At 41.0% G+C, this 23,503-nt stretch overlaps 1 protein-coding gene across 2 annotated transcripts in view; it reads right to left on the bottom strand.

The window, feature by feature from the left end:
- Positions 1-10,613: 10,613 nt before the first annotated feature.
- Positions 10,614-23,503, bottom strand: part of wdr18 (WD repeat domain 18) — a 40,270-nt gene continuing 27,380 nt past the window's right edge. The window contains exons 8-10 of one of the 2 annotated variants that reach the window (XM_070909281.1): positions 13,217-13,380; positions 11,895-11,963; positions 10,614-10,893 (exon numbers count right to left, since the gene is read on the bottom strand). In XM_070909281.1, the coding sequence (XP_070765382.1) occupies positions 10,765-10,893; positions 11,895-11,963; positions 13,217-13,380 (362 nt within the window). In that variant the 3' untranslated portion in view covers positions 10,614-10,764. The remainder of the gene's footprint in view (positions 10,894-11,894; positions 11,964-13,216; positions 13,381-23,503) is intronic. The other variant, XM_070909280.1, reaches the window with a different exon arrangement.

The following is a 23,503-nucleotide window of genomic DNA, read 5'->3' as shown; positions in this document are numbered from 1 at the left end:
CCGAGAGGCTGCTGCTGCTGGAGAGGGGAGACTGCTGCTCCTCCTGCTGCTGCTGCTACTGCCGAGGGGAGACTGAGAGGGGGAGGAAGGAGGAGGAGACAGGAGGGGAGGTGGCTCCCAAAAAACAGGAGGTGCAGAGGAGACCCTGACGGGAGAGGAGGATATGGAAGAGAGGAGGACGACAAAAGGTATTAAGGAGGAAGACAAATTGAGGGTGGGGGTAGGGTGAGAGGAGAGGAGGTGCTAGAGAGTAGAGGGAGGGGGTGAGGAGGTGTAGAAAAAGGGAACATGAAAATAAGGGGGTGGAGAGGAGGTGCTTTAAGAAGAAGGAGGTGGAGGTCAAACTTTTAAGGAGGTGTCATCCCAAACAGAGGAGGAGCAGACAAGACAGAGAGGAGGTGGAAGGTGGAAAACCTGAGGGGGGTGCAGTGGAAGAGGAGAGGAGGAGGCGAAAAGGAGGAGGTGTAGAGAGGAGGCGAGGCAGAAGTTAAAAAAAAGATGAAGGTCAAACTAGAGAGGAGAGGAGGTCCTACAAAGAAGAAGAAGTACGAGGAGGTGTAGAGAGGAGGAGGCGAAGAAGAAGTACAACAAGTGAAGGTAAAGGTGGTGAGGAGGTGCAGAGGAGAGGGGATATAGAAAGGGGGTACAAGTGAGGTAATAGAGATGAGGAGCTGAGGAGAAAGTGTAGAAGGGTTGGAGGTCAGAGTGTAGAGGAGGTGACGAGGAGGAGGTGTGGGAGAAAAGTTTAAAAGTGAAGGGGATGCAGGGCAAGAAGAGAGGAGGTGTTTCACAGAAAGAAAAGGAGGAGTAAAAGAGGTGCAAGGACATAAAAAGAAGGAGGTGCAGAGGAGAGGACATCAGCACAGGAGGAAAAAGTGGGGGGCAGGTAAGAAGATATGAGAGGAGGTGCTACAGAGGGGGAGAAGTTGGAAAAGAGACATTTGGAGACAGAGGAAGTGAAAGGAAGATGGAGGTGTTACAGAAAGGTTGGGAGGTGGAGGACGAGGTAAGGTCAGCAGAGGAGGAGGTGTAAGGGGGGAGGACAAAGGGGAGGAAACAGAGACGGAGGAGAAGAAAGATGAGGAGGTGCAGGTATTTGTGTATTTAGTGAAGTATGTTATTCAGTATTTATTCGAGGGAGGGGGCGGGGTGGGTGTCACATGGTACAAATATATTATTGTGTATGAATGAACTGAGTGAATATTTTATTTTGTAAGTCTTTCTGGAATATTCCTCTGGCTTTCAGAATAAAAGCGGATCATTATGATACTGTAAGTGATTTGATGAAACATTTAATATCTGATCACTGCTGTCAGGAAAATAATAAATACTATTCACAACATGTTAGTCAGTGTACAAATATTATATTCTAATTATTATTATTATTATAGTTATAACGAGTCATAAATGATACATAAATAATCAAACTGTTACATCTGTTCCTGATGATGTTTTCGAAAATTGATTTTATTCAAAATTCCCATCAGAAAAATATGAAGTTTATGTTTTCATTTAAAGGCAATGTGGTCGTCACAGCAGTACAGGAATATGTTAGAAGTACTACAGGAGTATCAACAGTACTACAAGAGTATCAACAGAGTACTATATGAGCATCAACAGAGTACTACAGGAGTATCAGTGGAGTATAAATAAATAAGTATATGATAGCAGTATGATATTTTACTGCTGCAGAGGATTTTTGGGGAGAATCCAGTTCGTTTTTACTTGGTGAGGTTTTGATTCGTCATCCTGAGAACATCACAGCTGAGAGCTGGGCCACTGTTACATAACACACACACACACACACACATACACTCACACACACACACACACACACACACACACACACACAGTAAATATTCCCATATACACCTAATCTCCTTGAGAAAAAGTGGAACAAGAATCATCATTAATTAGCAAAATAAAATCATCCAAACTGATCCTCTGATGTGATGAGAGAAGAACAAACTGACCTGAAATCAGCTCTCTCTCTCTCTCTCTCTCACACACACACACAAACACACACACACACAGAACTCTGAACTGTGATTGGTTCTTGAGCTGTAGTTCAAACGGAACACTTACTGTTATGTTCACAGCTCACCTGACTCACGTGACAGCAGAGACCTGTACCGTTCATCGTACCCGAGGTATCTTTACGTTATCTGGCTTCACTGACCCACACCGCCCACCTCCACCTGAGCGTGACGACTACGTCACTGAACTCATAGACAGCGCTGCTGCCAGCCTCATATTTCTACAGCCATCAGTCATAGAATGTTTCATTATAAATTTACTTATATTTAATTTATACAGAAAAAGGTTAAGAGGTGTGTGTTTGATTGTAAGTGTTGAGTTATTTTTTTTTTTCATGTATATGACATACCCTACAGATATGGACAATGAAACTGTAGTGAAAGGTACTTGACACTTGGGACACCCAGCTTGAAACCAGGACAATACCAGACAAAGTGGGACGTCTGGTCGCCGTATCCTACAAATTTTAAGATTGGCACATAACATATCTGGACTAATCTGCGGAAATTCTTCTTCTTTCAGATTTTGAACTTTTTGAACCTGTGACTTTAAGTTCAATTTTACAACGTTCATAAATCAAAATTGGCTTAAGCTATTGTAACCAAACTTGGTGCATGTATTTGAATGTTGGAATATTCTATCACAAGGGGCGCCACAAATGTGAAAAGTTTATATCTTATAATTAGCTGCTCGGATTTGAGTGAAAATGTTTCCGCATGTGCTACAGTCATGTTAAATTCACTGTATAACGTTTGGTCATGATTGGTGAAAGGGGAGAGGTTTATGAATGTAAACTGACATTGTCATCTATATTACAGTCAAAACTGCATTCAAATTTCACCATAGGTCCTAGAGAGATGACATTTTGTCAGCACATCCACTGATGTGTGTTTCAGAATTCTGTCACTCACTCTCTTTTCAAAATGTGCAAAATCAATTAACATCTATATCTCCACAAGTCTTCATTCAAATGCTAATTGACAATTCTCTTGACCGGTCAAACAGTGAGTCTGCAGTGATATTGAATAACTTGTTGTAATTTGTACTGTATGCACACAATAACTATTTGTATAGCACCTTTGAAAACAGAGTTACAAGGGTTGATTAATAGGCTTGAGTTGAAGATGGCTGAAACTCCACCTTCTCGGCCAGTGCCTCGAGGAATGTGAGTATTAAAATGACTGGGCGGAGCGGATTGGAAAAAGTATGTTTGTGCAGCTTTATCAGTCTCTGTATGTCCCGGGGCGCCTCCTTTTGGAGGTTTTCTGAGCAACTGGTAGGAGACCCAGAACACAATGGAGAGATTACTTATCTTATCTGGTTTAGGAGCAACTCTGGATCCTCCAGGAGGAGCTAGAAGATGTTGCTGGGGGAGGGACATCTGGACTAGCTTTCACAGCCTGCTGCCACCATGACCTGGCCCTGGATAAGCGTTAGAAAATGGATGGATGGATTGCCCTGATGTGGACTTTAATGTGAATGATGAGGTTTCACAAGTACAAATGAAAAAGCTCACCTGAGCTTTAAATCCTCACAAAGACAATGAAAGCCACAGAAACACACTCTCTGTGGTGTGTTAGTGACTGAATTTCGACCTGAAGGCAACTGAAGCACGAAGGCGTTTAATTTGTTGTCAGACACATCGGAATCACAGTCCAGCTGCTGATTCAGTCACAGAGGTGAAGGTAGAGGGACACCTGCAGACACTGTGATTCACCCTCCCTCTCTCTGCTAAACATACACACAGTAACACACACACACACACAGTAACAGCAGTCAGTCGGGTGGAAACGAGCTCCTGAAGTGAATCCCAGACGAGCTGCTGGAATTAAAAAGATAATTAACATTCAAACGCACAGAACCAAAACACAGACGAGAGGAGGACACAGAGGAGAACAGAAAAAAACAACAGGTAGACAGTTATTTTCATCGTATTTATCAGATCGATCTCAGTTTATACACGTTAACGATGAATCCTCCATGTACGCCAAAGTCAGTCATGGAGTTCCACAAGGTTTTGTGCTTGGACCAATACTATTCACCTTATATCTGCTTCCTTTAGGAGATATTATTAGAAAACACTCCATAAACTTTCATTGCTATGTGGACGATACCCAGTTATATCTATTGATCAAGCCAGAAGAACCTCATCAGTTAGATAAGCTCCAAGCATGCCGTAAGGACATAAAGACCTGGACGACCTGCAATCATCTTATGTTGAACTCGGACAAGACAGAAGTTATTGTTCTTGGCCCTGAACACCTCAGAAACACAGTATCTAAGGATATTGTTACTCTAGATGGCATTGCCCTGGCCTCCAGCGCCACCATGAGGAATCTTGGAGTTGTCTTTGATCTGGACATTTCCTTTAACTCTCATGTAAAACCGCCTTCTTTCACCTCCATAACATCAGGAAGATCCTGTCTCGAACAGATGCAGAAAAATTAGTCCATGCATTTCTTACATCTAGGCTGGATTACTGCAGTTCCTTATTGTCAGGCTGTCCCAATACGTGCCTGAAGACCCTCCAGTTGATCCAGAATGCTGCGGCACGTGTACTGACAGGAACCAGGAAAATCATATTTCTCCTGTATTAGCTTCTCTGCACTGGCTCCCTGTAAAATCCAGAATAGAGTTTAAAATCCTTCTCCTGACCTACAAAGCTCTTACTGGTCAGGCACCATCATATCTTAAAGAGCTCATAGTACCCTATTACCCCACTAGAGCACTGCGCTCCCAGAATGCAGGGATGCTTGTGGTTCCTAGAGTCTCCAAAAGCCAAACAGGAGCCAGAGCCTTCAACTATCAAGCTCCTCTCCTGTGGAATCGGCTCCCAGTTTGGGTCCGGGAGGCAGACACACTCTCTACTTTTAAGAGTAGGCTTAAAACTTTGCTTTTTGATAAGTTCGGGCTGGCTCAGGCCTGCCTGGACCAACCCCCAGTTATGCTACTATAGGTCTGGACTGCTGGGGGAATTCCCATGATGCACCAAGCTTTCCTCCTCTCCCTCCCCATCTTTACACATTCATGTCCCTCCAATGCATGTTACTAACTTTGTATCTTCCCCGGTGTTTCTTTGTGCTTTCTCGTCTCACAGGTTCCTGTGGATCATGGTCCTGGTACACCTGGCTGCTGCTGCCATGGGCCTGCCTGACTCTTATCACTATAGTTATTATTATTAGTCATAGTTCTAATAAAGTTGTTATTACTGTTATTAATCATATCTCAGTTACTTTTACAGCTGTAACTACTATTATCAGTCATATTTCCATTGTTATTATAATTATAGTTGCTATGGCTACTGCTGGTGCTGCTATATATCTCTGCCTGTCTCTCTCTCTCTCCTGCCCACCTAGAATCTGGTTCTGCTTGAGGTTTCTGCCTCTGAAAGGAAGTTTTTCCTCTCCACTGTCTCGATAGTACTTCTCATGGTGGGAACTATTGGTCTCTGTAATAATATTATAACGAGTCTAGACCTACTCTACATGTAAAATGTCATGAGATGACTTTTGTTATGATTTGGTGCTATATAAATAATACTGAATTGAATTGAATTGAATTATTTCACAGAAATAACCTCCAAACTTCCTCATTACTGTTCATCAAGTCAACTTTATTTATAAATCACAATATCACGAATCACAAATTTACTTTGATTCTATGTTTTTCACTCATCTGAATTACTGTTTAACAGGCCAACTTTCGAACCCTGAAACCACTTGAATCATTACACAGACAAGCACTCAAAACACTTGATAAAAGCTCTTCCATCACTGCCCAATTCTAAAAAAATATCTGATTTTAAGATGGGATGACTTGATAAAATATGTAAACTTGTGCTTGGTGTACAGAGTCACCCGTGACTTAGCTCCACTGCCACTTGTAGCCTGTAGCAACAAGAACCAAAACGAATCATGTCACTAGGGGGTCTATAAGAGAAGATTGCACTATTCTGTTGCGCAAAAGTGCCTTTAGCCAGTCAGCCTGGTCTGTCAGAGATTCTTTAGACAACTAAACACTTATAGATCTATCAGTAACCAATTAAAACAATGGATGAATAACACATACACGTGTCAGCTCCAAACTCTTTTTGCTGCTGGTATGTGTCCTGCTTGTTTGCAGTGTCATTCTATATCCTTGGCCAGGGATGCGTCAGACAGGAAATTGTCCTTGTGTGAAGCATTCTCACTCCTGGAAATAGTTTGGTTTAGACAAGGGGTGAAGCCTGGGTAGAGCTGCAGGAGGCAGGACATGACGTAAAAAAGACTGCGGAAATTGCAGTGATTTCTTTACAGCACTTCATAAATGCCGGACGAAGCTACCTACTCATTCGTAACGATGACAGTTTTTGCGTCGACCTTTTCGTTACTGTCTTTGTGGAACTGACCCTTCTTCTTCACCCTTGGATGTTTGTATTCTTCTGGTTGCATGAGAGAAACATTATTAAAACGCCCAATTCCTCGTTGTGAATTCTCCAGACAATGACCTGGGCTCAATCGGACATTACACAGACTTTGTACAAGGGAGTTGGGGGTAAAGTCTATTTAATGTCCAGTCCAACTGATTCGGACATTTGTGTTCTCACATACAGCTCTTTCGGGTAATATCTAGACAAGTTCAGGGTCGCAGTGCATGTGTGAAAGATGCTTGAATCTCCTCAGCACCTCCTCAGGACCTCAACACATCTTTGACGCCTCTTCAGAACCACTTCAGTGCTTCAACACATCCTAAGAACCCCTTTTAGAACCTTCCCAACACCACCCCAGCCTCCTCAGCACCTCCTCAGGACTTCCTTACCATCTCCATTTTACCTCAACACCTCCTTAGCAACTTCTCAAAATTTCAACCTCCATGGTACCTCCTGAATACCTCTTTGGACCTCCTCAGGACCTTTTCAGCATCTCCCAAGAAACCTGTCCTCTGGACAATCTCAACACCTTTAGCATTTTCTTGAGACCTTGTTAATAGCTAGTCTGCACCTCCTTAACATCTTCTCAGTACCTCCTTGGAATCTCCCTGACTACTCTTGAGGACCTGAGAACACCTCCTCATCACCTTTAGTAACTCCTAAGGACCTACTCATGACCTCCTTACAACTTATGACCTCCTCACCACCTTGTTGCATGTCCTCTGTACCTTCTCTGAATTTCCTCAGGACCTTTTTGGTACCTCCTCAACACGTCCTCCAAACCTCCTCATCACTTTTAGTACCTCCTAAGGATCTACTCACAACTTCCTTAGCACCTCCTTAGAACCCCTTCACTGAGGGTGAACCCGAACCCTAATCCTAACCCTGAGTGACTGATAGAGTTTGTTGCCGTATCCTGTCTTGATGGATCAGTGACATTGCCATTATAATCAGATTAGATTACAGAGGATTTATTTTCTAGTGAAAGTGAATAAATAAATTTCAGCTCATCAGACTGAAATAATGAATCTTGTTTAAACACTTGTTAACTCAGTGTGATTCACAGACTAGAGTCAACTCCTGCTGTTTTAATAGTCCAAAACATTCAAAATTCATCCTATAATTCACAGCTTCCTGCTCCTGTAGCCCAGCTAGAGGGTTGAAACAGCCCAGTCTGTTTTCATGACTGTTTAAAGACATAAAAGCGTCTATGTCGATCACATGAATACAGAAATTGGGGTATGATTTTACAACAATTTTACTGTCTTGTGTCTTATTGCTGCACTGCATGTGTCATTAAATGGTTATAATCAGTATCACTTAGCTGTGTTTTGATGCTTCATGCTGCTTGCATCGTTACATGTACTGAATAGTAGATATTGATGTTGTATTACTGTCCTCATGTACTGTTTCCTGTTGTCTTCTATAATTTTTAACCATCACTTCATCGGTTTCATGGCATCTCGTCGAAGGTTTGCAGATGGAAAATCGGCAGCTGGCTAACACTGGCACATTTACAGAAATGTTGATTCATTTGTCCTTACAAATAAATAAATGAAATGAAAAGTTCTGTTGTCGTCTTGTTGTTCATATGAGATTAAACTGAAAATTAACTTCAGTCCGAACAGCCAGCCACACTCTGCAGGAAACACTTACACTTGTTTCTTTATTTATGATCAGTTTTGAACTGAGGCTGATTCCTGTTGATCTCATCATGTGATCCTGGTGAACAACAACAACAACAACGACAAACACATGTGCCCCCCTCAGAACAGAAAAGTAACAGCACTAGTTTTGACCACCTGCAGGCAAAGAAAGGAACAGCTGCTGAACACCTGAGGCAACCTGCAGGTACTCAGAGAAATAGCTGCTGTTCGCATTCATGACTTTGACATTTAGATTTTTTTTTAAATGTCACAGCTAATACAGATAATAAATAGAGTTTTTTATCAATCCCTAAGGGAAATCATAGAGTTACAGCAGCCACTTCATACACTCAATGAGGTAGTTGAGAAACAATTATAATTAGAAGGCTACAATAAATACAATATCTACAATAAATAAACTAGAAAATATTAAATAGAATCAAATAAAGAGCTGAGAATAGAGACTAAAGATAAGACTGACATTAATAAACTCTGATATGTCCTGACTTAACACAATGTAGTAATATACTGTTATATAATGTCGATGTACAATAAGCTGCTGGTTGATGTGGAATGCATTCTGGGATACTTGTCTGTCCACACACAGTCAACTCCCAAAGAATCATGGGTAACATGGACCTCTAAGGTCATTCAGACTGAACCTTTTTAGATGTGAACAGAAGTTCGACTGAAGATGTATTCTGAGTACAAAGCTGAAGAGTCAAACTGATGTTTCACTGTTGATCCCAGAACAGCTTTTAAATGATTGAAACACTAAATACAGTCACGTTTCCTGTCTAATGTCCTGATTAAAGCTCCTCTGATGCCGTTCTGGCATTTCCAGACCTTCCTGCCTCTGATCTTCCTCTTCCAGTGGAATCATCCTCACCTGACTGCAGGCAGATTTGCACTGACCCAACATACCCCCCAAAACCTCCCCCTTCTTCCTCCTCCTCTCTGATTTCATACTCCTGTGCAGTCAAGGCTGTGAATTGTGAATTGTAAAAACAGTCCAGTGACATTTAAGGAAAGGCATCGAGTTGCTCGTCTGTTCAGGAAGCTGCAACAATTTGAGCTCACACTCACAGACACTCAAACAAAGTACACATATGAGTTTATAACAAGAAGAATTATTATAATATTGATAATAAGAAATGGTCTCTGAGCACTGAAACTATGTCTTACATGGAGATATGTAAAAATGACAAAGATACATTTGAAGCCTGAGATCTCAAATACTTAAATTAAAAAATGTTTTTAATATTACAGCATTGGATGAGTATTTTACCTATTTCAGTAAATAGCTTGCAGGTGTAGATTTGTGTGTGGACAGTAGAGACGTGACCGTAAATGTCAAGGTGCAAGGTAAGATCCATGCAGAGCTGCCAGTTGTGTTTCCTGCTAAAAGGGAGTTATTGTGATGAAGAGTGACAGAATGAGATACCTGGCAGATACCTGACCTGATGATCTGTACTCTGCTGTACTGCACATGCCTGCTAGCTGCAGTTGTGTTATATATCACACAATAGTACTGTAATATTTGTGTTATATTTAACACGTTACTGTAATAGCTGTATGTTATGTAACATGCAGACTGTGGGGTTTATTTTTCTTCCTCAATTCCGTCTCTCCCCTCATTTGTTTGGATGATTATATTCATACCTGATATTATTTCCCCTCCTCATGACAGCAGCTGCCAGCTGAACCTTCTTCCTCCGCCTCCTCAGACTCATTACCCAGCAGCCCTCTCACTGAGGACATCCTGATTTTTCTCTGACATGGATAATCAGTGATTCATGTGTTCAATCTGATCAGTTTAATAATTAGTTGATAATTAGAAGATTGATCCTCTCTTTATGTCTTCACTGTGTTCTGAGACGTCAGACATGTTGGTGAAACTGTTTTTCAGACAAATATATTTTCTGCTTACATAAACCTGCTGTCAGGTGACACCAGGATTTTACAAACATAATTCACACCTGTACAGGCAGGTTTTATTGGCGCCATAAGAATATTCTAGAGTAATGTTGTAGTAAACTTTATCCCACTACTGACAGCCTTAGAGGGTGAAGACTATATGATATAGAGCATTAGTCACTACTGTAACTCCAGGTTCTATGAGTATAGACAGTCCTCTGAGCTCTGGGCCTCACTAGTTCCTTAAATGACTGAAGAAAAAGCTGTCCAAAGTCCAATTTATACACAAGTTGAGACCGAGGTGAGGCCCACACAACAGGTAGACTTGGATTAAAGTTTCTTCAGTGCTATAATATTAGAGTCCAGTCCAGACCTGCTCTATGAAAAGTGCCCTGAGGTGAGACAACTTCTGTTATGATTTGACTCTATATAATTATAATGTGGGTAGTTAACACTCTGGTCAGTTAGTGGTGAGTTACAGTTGATGAGTCTCTGTTGGTAACAGAGTGTAACAGCAGAGTCGCAGGTTCAAACCCCCTGAGGGTTAAAGGTTAGCAACAACAAACACAGCAGACAGGAAGTTCTACAAAAACAAAAGACTTTAATTTTCTAACAAAAATCATCACAGTGTGAGAGACTGTGCTTATATGTGTGTATCTGTGTGTACATGTGTGTCTATGTGTGTACAGTGTACATATGTGTACAGTGTGTACATGTGTGTCTATGCGTGTACAATGTGTATGTGTACATGTGTGTCTATGTGGGTTTGGTGAGCAGCTGGCTGGAGAAGTCGTACAGATCTTTGTTGACTTTCTTCAGAGTCTGAACTTCCTCTTCGAGCTCTGCGACTCGAACCTTTGTGTTCTCACCATCACCAAACACCGACTGAAACACAGCACACACACAGATTATTATAAATACGCACTATCAGACTGGTTAAACTGGTTGAACTGGTCCCATTCTCTCTGTTGGTCCAGTTTCTGATACACACTACAGTAAACATCCGGATGTGATGTCACAGAGTCTCTGATTGGCCGGTTATCCACAGGACGAAAACAGAGGATTTGTATTTAATACATTACTGTTCGTCATTTTAGCTGAGTGTAAGTTTATACTCCTCATAGACCCTCAAACATCTGCAGATAAATGTTTAATATGTAAATAATGACCATAAAGATTTAAATCTTAGCAGAAACTGAATATCTAATGTTGAAATGTACTTACCACTGAATTTATAATGTAAAATATTTTACTTTAAAATGGTCCATGTGAATTATTTCAAAGTAAAATATCTTAAGTTCAGTTGCTGCTGAGATTTAAATCTTTATCAACAGGTTTGTTGCTGACTCAGCTGTCAACAAAACACATAAACTGGCCCCACCCAGTCAGAGGGTTCAAGATTAAAGGAATATTTCACATATTTATCTCCATTCAATAAAATATTAACGTCAAAGATTGTGAAGGTTTCTGTTTGTTTTTTTAATTATTTAACAAATCCTTAAGTCAGTTGATAACTGATAACTAATCAATAATTTTAAACCTGCTGATAACTGATAACCAATCAGTAATTATAAAATGTAGTCAGTCTCATCTCTTCAGGCTTTTTGTGACATTTTTTTTATTTTTGACTGTGACATTTAGTTTCATTGCTTACAGGCTCACTGACCTCTGACCTTTGACCTCTGACTAACACATGTGAGCTGTCCTCTGTGTAACAAACTGACACATTGCATTGTGGGATTGTTAGAAGACAGTAGACTACATGTTCGACTATTTTGTGTTCTATTGTGTGAATGTTTGAGGATTTAAAGAAAACAAACAGGAAGAGACTTCACACACAGGTAAGGTAATACCTGGTAGACATCTGAAGCCCCGCCCCCTCTCACCTTGTCAGTCACAGCGTTCATCAAAGAGTTCAGCCTATCAGCTTTTTGCAGGTAGGTCTCCTCCTCCTGCTGAATACACAGGAAGAACATTTCAAAATAAAAGAAATGTTAAGATCTGCAGTCCAATTTCAAAATAAAAGAAACATTTTAAGTCAAATTTCTAAATAAAACAAAGCCTTTTGAGTCTCATTTCAAAATAAAAAAAATATCTTGACTGTAATTTGTAATTTGAGAATAAAGGAAAACATGAAAATTAAATTCTTGGATTCTAATTCAGAATATAAGAAGAAAATAAAGATTTTCAAGCTAATTTGAAGCTCAGGTTACAGTTAGCCAGTTGTCCCCCCCTGCCTGGCAACACTCGTGGCTAGTAGAAATCAGTCGTTAGTTATACACTAGGGTTGGGCGTTATATATGTTAAAAATATCCAGCCGGCCACAATCAGCTCAACAACCTGCAATTGCTGATATATTCGCACAGGTGTGTGTGCAGCAAGCTAGCTAACTAACAGATCCACAGTCTGAATGAATTAGCTGACGTTATTTTTCAATACAGAATTTTGCTACGTTAGCTAGAAAGCAATTCGTCCATGTTGGCAAGCAAGCTACATGGACATTTGTTGACGTTAGCAGACCCCATTTCTAAGCTAACGTTAGCTAGTGTTGCACACTGTTTGTGCTGTAGGGGAGCTGAACATGGAGCTGAAGTGAGGCTAAGCACACAGGAATGCTCATAACGTCACATCCTTTGGATTTTCCCGGTAAATTTGTCCCGAGTCCTTTACATAGAAATCAGTCCACAGGCTGTTATAGGCAACCAAGAAAGTTGGGAGGGTCCTATTTTATGTCACAATCCGTTCACACGTTGGCAATAAAAAGAGATTAATACATGTGAAGTGTTACATATAGTACCTTTAATATAAATATTATGAATGATTGTTTCTTTCTGTTGTCTTAGTTTCAAATGATACATGAAGGAGCAAAGTCAATATTTGTTAACATTTCAAACTGTTTCCATTAAAGTAACTGACTCAGCTCCTGTTTGCAGTGTACTCATGGATGTACAGACAACTATCACTGGATCACTGTGATACTGAAGGAAACTTTAAAACATGATGATTCTCAGGCAAGTTCTGCAGCGTCTCTTTTCTCTGATGTCTAAGTGGATTTCTGGAGGTTTATTCTGGGTGGACATCAGAGATAATGATCTCTTCTGCAAGTGTAAGTCACACTGAATGATTCAACATGTGTTTCATGTCTGTGTGTTGTGACTCAGTATCTTTGCCTCACATCTCTCCATCCACATTTCACATGCTGACTCACCTGTGTGTAGAGTCCAAGTCGGACACACACCTCTCCCGATTCTCCACCATCGCCCTCCGAGGCATGCAGGTGTCGGCTGAAGCGCGGCAGAGGGATGGCAGGCCGACTGTCAGGCAGGAACATGTTAGCAGGAGCCGCCATGATGACAGCGTTCGTCACCGGACCTGAACACACAGGCAGGAAGTTAGGTCAGAGGACTCCAGGTATCATGACTGTGGTTTATGTCTCTGGTACCATGAACTATAACAACCAGAATTCATCTGTCCTGTAAATCAGTGCAGGTCAGAACAGTTTAAAGCCTCAGATATGTTTTTTAATCGACAGTAGAGAAGATGTTTCTGTCGGTGGAGAATTACAGAACTCAAACACCTGCTGTTTCAGAATACTTTCAGAACTGTTTCAGTTGCAACTAATCATTATTTTCATTATTGTTCAATCTGCTTCTTATTCCTTCGATAAATTGATCATTCATTTAGTGCACAAAATGTAAACAAACTGGCCAGCATGACATCTTCAAATGTCCAAAAGAGATTCAGTTACTGAGATACTGAGATTGTTTGTGTCTCCTGTTGGACAGTAAATCTTCTCCTCTTTAACTTCCTGCAGCTGCACATATACAGACCAATGAGCTGTCAGCTGACCTGTGACATCAGCTGAATGAGGCTGAGGAGATCAAAAAGAGGAAGAATTTCTTCAATTTGTAACCTGAAATAACCTCAAAGTGAGAGAGATTCACAGAGAGGTCAGAAATGACAAATTAAATAGTTTTAAACTGAGATAAACCTATAGAAAACCCTTGAAAATCAAACATAAAAGAGAAGAAACCAGCGAGGGGACAAAAATTTTGAAGAAAATCACAAAGAAAAGGATCATAGAAGACAAGAAAAAAAGTAAAGAGACACAGAGAAGCTAATTTGGCTAACATGACAGCTAATCACACAGAAGAGGAGAGGAAAGGCAACGCTATGCTACGCTAAGCAAAGGACAAAAAAACTCCAAACTAAAGGATTAAAGATACCAAACTCTAGCAGTCTTCCTCTCACTCAAGTGAAGCTGTAGAGTAATAAGGTAAGTACCTTCATATCCACAAAACTCTTATTTTAAGTTTTACCTCTAGATATACAAAGGCTAGCCCTGCGCTAAACAGCAGAAAGACGTTAAGGAGCCATCATGAACGATACAATGCTGCAAAATATCATGGGAAAACTGTGCCCCCTTGTCATTAACTACCCAACAAAAGTGCAAAGCTTATAAACACAAAAAACCCAGAGGCTCCGACACACAGAAGAGAGACTGGTCATAACTAATTATTACTGTACACAGACAGTACTGATGCCTGGCATGATGCTATCTGTGCTCACTGTGACCATCAAAAGAGTGAGCATACAGTGGGAGACAGATAGTCACTGAAGATGTGGACAGGCACAGCCCACCTCTCACTGTAAATGTTTATCACAATGGGACCATCATGTTTCAAGGCAATGAGGCCACTTTAAGACTTTAACGCTATCAAAAAAACCACAAGATCATTAACCGTTAACTGACAAGATTAAAATGTACTATTTAGAATGGATGAATGTCTGTGATCAATTAACAAATGACCAATAGGCCTATTACAAATGTTTTTTGTTCATAAGGGTTTATTTTATATGTGCAGTCGCAGCACAAACAAAAACAACAGAGACACGCTTCGTAGGCTGACACACATTGAAGAAATACTAAGATTCTCTGAAATTCCTGTACATTTTTCAAAGATTCAACTTTTCACTCAAATTGTTAAGCTGATATTATCATTTGTTATTATTCAAAACAAATGCAAAATAGAAGAATCTTGACTGGTGGTCTCAGACTTTTGGACCCTACTGTATATATAGCTTATTAAAACAAATAGCCTAGCAAACAGTAGCCAGACTTTTGTAACAGACTAAAAAAAAGCTGCAGACATGTTAACAAAAGCTGGGGAAACACGTCTCAGACTCGTGGAAGATCAGCACCGGCTCCCCTCAAGGCCGTGTTCTTTCTCCTCTACTCTTCTCCCTGTACACCAACAGCTGCACCTCCAGTCACCAGTCCGTCAAGCTCCTGAAGTTCGCGGACGACACCACCCTCATCGGACTCATCTCTGGAGAGGATGAGTCTGCCTACAGGTGGGAGATTGACTATCTGGTGACCTGGTGCAACAGCAACAACCTGGAGCTTAACGCTTCAAAGACAGTGGAGATGGTTGTAGACTTCAGGAAGAGCGCAGCCCCACCCGCCCCCATCACCCTGTGTGACTTTCCAGTGGACACTGTGGAGCCCTTCCGTTTCCTGGGCTCCATCATCAGCCAGGACCTCCGGTGGGAGCTGAACATCAGCTCCCTCATCAAGAAAGCCCAACAGAGGATGTACTTCCTGAGGCAGCTGAGGAAGTTTAACCTGCCACAAACAATGCTGGTTCACTTCTACACTGCCATCATAGAGTCCATCCTCACCTCCTCCATCACTGTCTGGTACGCTGCTGCCTCCACCAAGGACAGATGCAGACTGCAGCGTATCATCCGCTCTGCAGAGAGGGTGATCGGCTGCAACCTCCCATCTCTTCAGGACCTGTACTCCTCCAGGACCCTGAGGAGAGCAGGGAAGATCGCTGCTAACCCCTCCCACCCCGGACACCATCTGTTCGACCCCCTCCCCTCTGGCAGGAGGCTGCAGTCCATCAGGACCAAAACCTTCCGCCACAAAAACAGTTTCTTCCCCTCTGCAGTCAACCTGACAAACTTACATTTACAGTTTCTGATTCTTCTGATTCTGATTCAGAAATAGCAACATGTTGACATGCTGGGGGGTTAGTCTAGTGAGCAGTCTTTTGACTGTGAGACCTGCGGTGGAGAATACGTGCTCAGATGGTGCCGACATCCGGGGAACACAGAGACAGCGCCTCATGAGCGGTCAGCCTTGGGAAGAACGTCTGAATACTTTTCCACCAGTCAAGTGGATCCAAGGTCCAATGAGGGGGGACTGTCTCTCATACAGGTGTCCCCCTCAGCCTCTGGGTCATTAGCTTGATGAAGGGGGCTGGAGTAGTCTCCCAGGAACAACATCAACATCAATATTTTTTTTTTTAACTGTTTAACTGAGAAGTATTAATTGGTCAAAATTGGTCAGTTAACGGTTAATTATTAACATCCCTAGTTCTAACTGTACTGGTTTAAATTATAATAAAACAAAGTCTTTATTTCTTGTTTGTGTTTTTAGTCTCAGTAGACACTCTAGCTTCAGTTTAATAATCTGTTCTGATGTCCAGCTCAGATCATATTACATCACTTCCCGTCCTCCTCTTTCATTGTGTTTATGTTTCATAACAAAGTTAATGTTTCAGGCTCTGAAACATTAAAACTCTCCTCTAAAAGCTGCAGCCAACCTTCACTTTATTCTTTTATGGGACTCTTCAACTTTTGAACCAGACTGCTGATCTCTGATTGGTCCATTACTGTCAGTCCTCTACAAACATACTGTGAATCATCTGAACGCTGCATCAAGGCTCTCTGAGCTCTGATTGGACAGATGGATCAGACTTGTTCTTCAGTTTGACGGCCAGATGGCCATCTGGATCACACTCACTTTCTCTGATCAACCACCACTCAGGTGTTTCGTTTAAACCAACACATTTTCCTTTGAACCACAACACTTCACATTTATTGTTGTCAAGCCGCTCTGAGATTCCAGAGTGAAACATTAGCATTTTCTCACGTTTCTCTCTAAAGTTGGTCATCACCAGAAGATATGGAAATTCCTTTACTTGTTTATAAAGCTTTAAATGAGCTTGCTCCTCCCTACATCAGAGATCTTCTCTCATTTTATGTTCCAGCCAGATCACTAAGGTCCTCCACGGCTTTTCTTTTAAATGTTCCTTATGTGTACCGGTGAGTGAGTCTGTTTTTATGCTGTGGAAGTCACTGCCTCTGGACATTAGAATAGCAAGCACTCTCTGTATTTTCAAATGGAAATTAAAGACCAATCTTTTTAACCTAGCTTTTAATTTGGAGTAATGTAAATTCTGGGGCTAACCCTAACCCTTATGTAATGTTGTTTTATTTTTTTGCTTTTCATTGATGTTCAACATTTTATTGTTTTATTGTTGTAATTTTCAATCTTGCAAATAGCATCTATTGTTGTTAGGGTTAGGGTTATTACTTTTTGTCTGTGTTGTTTTAATCTTGTTATGTGAAGCACAGCATGTTTGCATGAAAAGTTCTATATAAATAAAGTTGATCTGAGTTGAGTTAGTATCATGGATGACGTTAGCTGGTGAGGTAATTTGGCAAGCTAGCCAACTAACAGATCCACTAAGATATAATTTTTCTAGCAACAGAGTTAGCAAGATGAGGTTAGCCAGCTAGCTGTAACTATAGCTACAGTGCAGAGTACAGATCAGAGTAGCAAAGAGGAGCTACACTGAAAAGCTAAAAAAACAGCTATACAGCCAACAACCCTATCAGTGGCCCTGTTTATACTTGGTATTAACATACGTCCTAGGTGATCCGATCACAAGTGGACAAATCCAAGTACGTCTGTGCACACTTGGCACCAACTTGTGATTGGATCTCACTTCTCCACTCTATATGCTCATAAACGCGTACATCATTTCCATTTCCCCCTGAAGGACATCACAGCCCCCTGGACCCCCTGCAGTTTGCCTACAGGGCACAGTAGTAGTACAGGACTGCACTACATCCTGCAACACCTGAACTCTCCAGGAACATATGCAAGGGTCCTGTTTGTGGACTTCTGCTCGACGTTCATCACCGTCATCCCAGACATCCTTCACACCCTACAACCAGCACTGGCGCCCCCGGGGGTGTGTGCTCTCCCCATTACTCTTCGACCTCTACATCAACAACTGCACCTCAGGAAACCCGTCTGTTAAATTCCGCCATAATAAATAATAAAAAAAAAACATGGCATTTGAATATTGATTTGGACGTCAATTACAATGGTAATGGTAGAAGTTTCGAGGTTAGCCCAAATAGACTCCAACATCAAGAGGGCCCAGCAGAGGATTGACTTCCTGCGCCTGCTCGGGAAGTTCAACCTGCCTAAGGGCTGATGATCCAATTTTACACCGCCATTATTCAGTGTGCTCCCAGCACATCCGTCACTGTCTGGTTACCAGCGTCGACAAGAAGAGGCTGGTATTGTTATTAACCTTGTGAGTCTGTGTGTGGTGTTTATTTGTCTGTCTGTGAACAGATTTTGTCAACGCAATTGTGTCACTGGTATTCGTGCAAGATGCAGTCATGAAACTTTACAGGTGTGTAGCTGAGATCAAAATGAAGGCAGAGTTAGAAGATGGGTGTGGCAGGGTTGTTAGGCCAGGTGGCAAGTATCAATCAAAGTATCAATTTCATTTATATAGCGCCAAATCACAACAAAAGTCATCTCATGACACTTTACAAATAGAACAGGTCTAGACCGATTCTTTATAATGTTATTACAGAGACCCAACAGTTCCCACCATTAGCAAGCACTTTGGCGACAGTGGCAAGGAAAAACGTCCTTTTAAGAGGCAGAAACCTTGAGCAGAACCAGACTCTAGGTGGGCGGTCATCTGCTTTGACCGGTTGGGTTGGAGAGAAAGACATAGAGAGAGAGACAGATAGACGTAGAGACACAGACAGACATATATATATATATATGTCAGGCTGTGTCTCTACGTCTATCTGTCTATATATATATGTATACATATATACAGTTTCTATATGTATAGCTGTACATTAGTTTAATGTTTGTTTACCTTGTCGAGCTTGTTGTGTTTGTTTTTTGCTATATGTATGTCTATTTCTGCGACTTCCACTTGATGAAATGTTATTGATACTGCAGGTTTTGACCAATATCCTCTTTCTACATCCTACATACTGACAGAAACATCCTTCATCTGTGAACTGATGATTCTTCATCTTCAGTCAATGCAAGCTTAGTTGGTATTCAGCTGAACATTTCAGCAGCGACACGAGGAGACGAGCTGAGGGCCGAGTGAAAAACTGACCATCAAACTTTCATCACATCACAAGTCTGACAGACCAAACTGGAGAAACCCACAAAAACCTGAAGGAACTCAAAATAAACTCAATAGTTTGAATTTAAACTTTACACTAAAAAGGAAAATATACTTTTATGTATTTATTTGAATCTCATCTGCTGCTGTTAGTTCTTACACGCCACAAGATCAATCATTAGAGCTGCAACTAACGTATTTTAACTAAAATCATTTTTTTGTTTTAAATAGTGTATTCTGTAAAATTAAGGGCAATTGCTCATCACTTGTTATGAAAACTGCAAAAAACTACCACAGAAGCAAAGAAAAGATCCACATTTATAAAATATCAATATGATCAAAAATTATAAAAATTATTACTGTGTCAATTAGATTAATGGTTCCCAAGCTCTGTCGGCTCTATAGGACGGGCTCAGGTCATCCCACCCATTCGTATAGAGACTGGGCAAAGTGAACATCGTGATCAGTGGAGTTTAGTTGCTGCAAAGTGTCGCTAAAATAGAATTAAAATTAGGAAACAAACAGCATTACCCAAACCCCACGATAAAAATTATTAAGACTATATAATCAGACTGCCTCACAGAACAACAGACTGCTCAAACATCACAAACTGGACATGATCTTCAGTAAGTTCTTCAAGTTCTTTTAAAGGATTTCACAGTAAAATATTAAAGCTGCTCTACTTCTGATTTGTCAGTAAAATATTTAAGCAGCTCTGACCCTCTCTGTCTGTTCTCTGAAGGAAAATTCTGGTTTCCATCCTGCAAGTTTCTGAAGGAGTTCTTGTTGACCAGTCAGAATTGGACTCTGAGGGAGCTTATCCTGGAGGTGAAGCTCCAGATTCAGCAGTTGATCTCTGGTCCTGGTCTCTGGGTAGTGACTGAATGACATGGTGGATATGTCTGGACCACAGGTCAGGTCCAACACAAAGCAAAACCTTAGTACAAATGCACTTAAAACAACAACAACAGTTTGAACTTGCAACCTTTCCACCTGTCTGGATTACATTCGTTCAGTGTTTTGTTTGTCTTTCATTTTTGTACCAAACAGCGAAAGTCAGAGGTCGAGGTAGACTGTTGGACCGCAGAGATTGGAGTTCTTGTCTTGAGTTCCACCTCGTTGTCAGGTGTATGTTACATGTTTCACTAAGAGCAGACACAAACTGTTTTTACTGCAGCTCATCATCAATACTTTCTCAATCAATGTGCGATCAGTCGGCATCTGACTTCTTGGCTGATCCAGAACAGACTGACTGTTGTTTATGTTGTTAAAAAGAATGTAATAGTATTCCTTTTCCTTGTTGTTTCTGAAATCTCTACATTTATAATTGAAATTGTGTCCATGACAACATGTGAGCAACCTGTTTCAAGGAGGCTTTCACTCAGAAGCTTTAAATCCACACAAACAAGAAAACAACATCAAGTGTTGTGATGTTCAGAAGATTAGATGTGAATAAATGTGTGACCATTTTAGACCAAACAAAGGAACCTGCAGCAGCAGAAGCTTTAGTGTGCTCAGCTACTGAATCTCTGTAAAAAACATTTTCATTCTTTCAACATAAACAACTCTTGATTTCCAGCTTATCAGAAGGAAGCCACAAAGACAGAGCGGGTCTCTGCTCTGCCTTCAATCAGTACATCAGCAGCTGAGCTGACGAGGTGACGCTCTGCCAGACTCATTTCACGCCAACAAAAGAGCCAAATCACAACATGTGGGAGTCGTTTTACTGATGCTCAGAGAGCAACAACCTTCAATCCTCACAGAAAACACTCAAATCCCTCAACAATACAAACTGACTCGAGTGTTTTTTCTCCTGAGGGAGGTTTTCCGCCTGCAGCTCAAAGCCTTGGCCTGTTGTCACTCCAACTTCCTCTCTGGGGACCTTTCAAATTAATTTCCCTCAGATTACCTCAAGGATCAATTTAAGATGACAAGCGACTCGAGGAGCAGGAAGTTATTTGCAACAATGACTAAGAGAGCTGCATCACACTTATTGACGAATCCACTAACAAACGTGATAATTAAAAAGGAGGCTGTTCATTTACATACTGAAAGAAACAGGTCAAATCAGTCTAACAGAGCAAACCATCAAACAGACGACTGAAGCCTGATCAGGTGTGTCTGGATGTTTTTTACTCTCAGCTGCAGCAGTGAGGAGTTTAACCCTTCATATCCTGCTGGAGATAATCTGCTGTCATTAAAGCCAGTGTATTGAAGTCTACCAGACACCTGCTTTTGGTCTGATAGTCGGTTCCATTTTGAATTGAGTTCACTGTCAGAAAAATTCCATGAATCATCAAACTCTGAAGTTAACAAAGAAAAACAATCTCGTACTGAACCTTTTCTTCCGCTTGTTGTATATGAAAAGGAACGTCCTGAATGTTTCCAGGTAGAAAGCACTCAGAATCAGATCTGCCAAGGCAGCGCCACAGTTTAGAAACCCTCCTGTATTAACTGGCATCTTCATAACCTTCTTATAACTCTTTCTCCGATGGTTTCAAATTGTTTATATTTTCTTTGGACTCTCCCTGAATTACCTGTTGTATTTCATGGTTTTGTATTTTCTGTGAAGCACCTCGTAGAGTTTACTTACCTGACTCTAACCCTTGCATTTCTGTCAAATAACACGCCATTTCTTCCAGAACATTGTGAAATTGCAAAGTCATTCTCATTCTGCCTTTTTTGTGTCACTGCGTGTACCACACTGAGCATGGACAAAAGACAAAAAGCAGAGAATTGTCTAAGGTCAGACAGAAGATCGTAGTCAAGCATGGACAATCTCAAGGCTACAAGTCTTCAAATCTCCAGAGACCTTGATGTTCCTGTACACCATGTGCAATGTTATCAAGAAGTTTAAGGTCCATGGTACTGTAGCTAACCTCCCTGGAAGAGGATGCAAAACAAAAGTTGACCAAAGATTGCAGCAAAGGATTGTTCGTATAGTGCAGAGAGGGCCTCGGACAACTGCAAAATGGATTCAAGCTGACCTTCACTCACAAGTTACAACCGTTTCAACTCGCACCATCCGTTGCCAACTCAATGAAAGGGGGTTCTGTGGTAGGAGACCCAGGAGGACCCCACTGCTGAGAAAGACAGCCCGGCTGGAGTTTGACAAAACACACCTGAATAAGCCAAAATCCTTCTGGGAAAATGTCCTGTGGACAAATGAGGTTTTTGGTAAATTGCATAAACTGTTTCCAGAAAATAAAATAAAGTTAAAATCAAATAAATTAACACTGCACCAACAGTCCACCAACAACCACGGTATTTTGGATCACAATGTTCCACCCAGTGTCACAAAGCTGCATCTCCGTTGAAGGCCACAGGTCCTTCATCAGGACAATGACCCAAAACATACATCAAAAAGCACCCAGGAATGGTGCAAAAGAAAATACTGTAATGTTCTTAAGTGGCCAGGAAGGAGTCCAGATCTAAGTCCCATTGAACACCTGTGGAGAGATCTGAAAACAGCAGTTGGAAGAAGGCACCCTTCAAATCTGAGAGTCTACAGGAAGCGTTATTTTCTCCAAAGGTTCTGCTGCCAGATATTAAATCTAGGGTATCAATAATTTATCATTTCTGTCATTTCTGTTTCTTTAATGATATAAAAGGATATGTTAAGTTCAAAGTTATGGTACTACTAACAGTGAAATAAAGAATTGTGGGGAACAAATACTTTTGTCAATTTCAATTTATTTTAGAGACAATTGTTAGTTTTTCTTTGAATGCGCACGGCCAATGCCATTATTTTTGTAGTTACTTTCTGCGAGGCATCGACTGTGCCAGCCAAAGACCATTTGCGAGGAAAAGAAACATCACTCTGTAACTGTAGGTCATGACTGTGTGTTTGTACAGTTCAAACACACAGTCAGATGGATGTACAGTACATGATCAGCTGATCAACTCACATTAAAGGAAAATCTCCCAGTATCAGATCAATAACTTAAGCCAATCACACATCTACACTGAATATCTGATGTTTCGTCATTTATAACACAAGATTAACCTAATCAACATTTATTCTAAAAAAAATATTCACAAAATGATATTGAATACTATTATTAATTAATACTATACTAAATGTGTATGTCATTACTGATATGAAGTTAATATTTAATGCTGAGCTCAGGGAGTCAAACCCTCAGCCCTGACAGTGTTAGTGCCTTGCTCAGGGGAAGCAATCACACACATCACTGTGCTGTGTTGTTGGAGAATCTGTGTCTTTATCTTCCAGTGAGCTGATGTTTCTG

This window comes from Enoplosus armatus, chromosome 7 (genome assembly GCF_043641665.1).
Source record: "Enoplosus armatus isolate fEnoArm2 chromosome 7, fEnoArm2.hap1, whole genome shotgun sequence".
NCBI classification, from domain to species: Eukaryota; Metazoa; Chordata; class Actinopteri; order Centrarchiformes; family Enoplosidae; genus Enoplosus; species Enoplosus armatus.
This window is presented reverse-complemented; position numbering and strand designations above follow the sequence as displayed.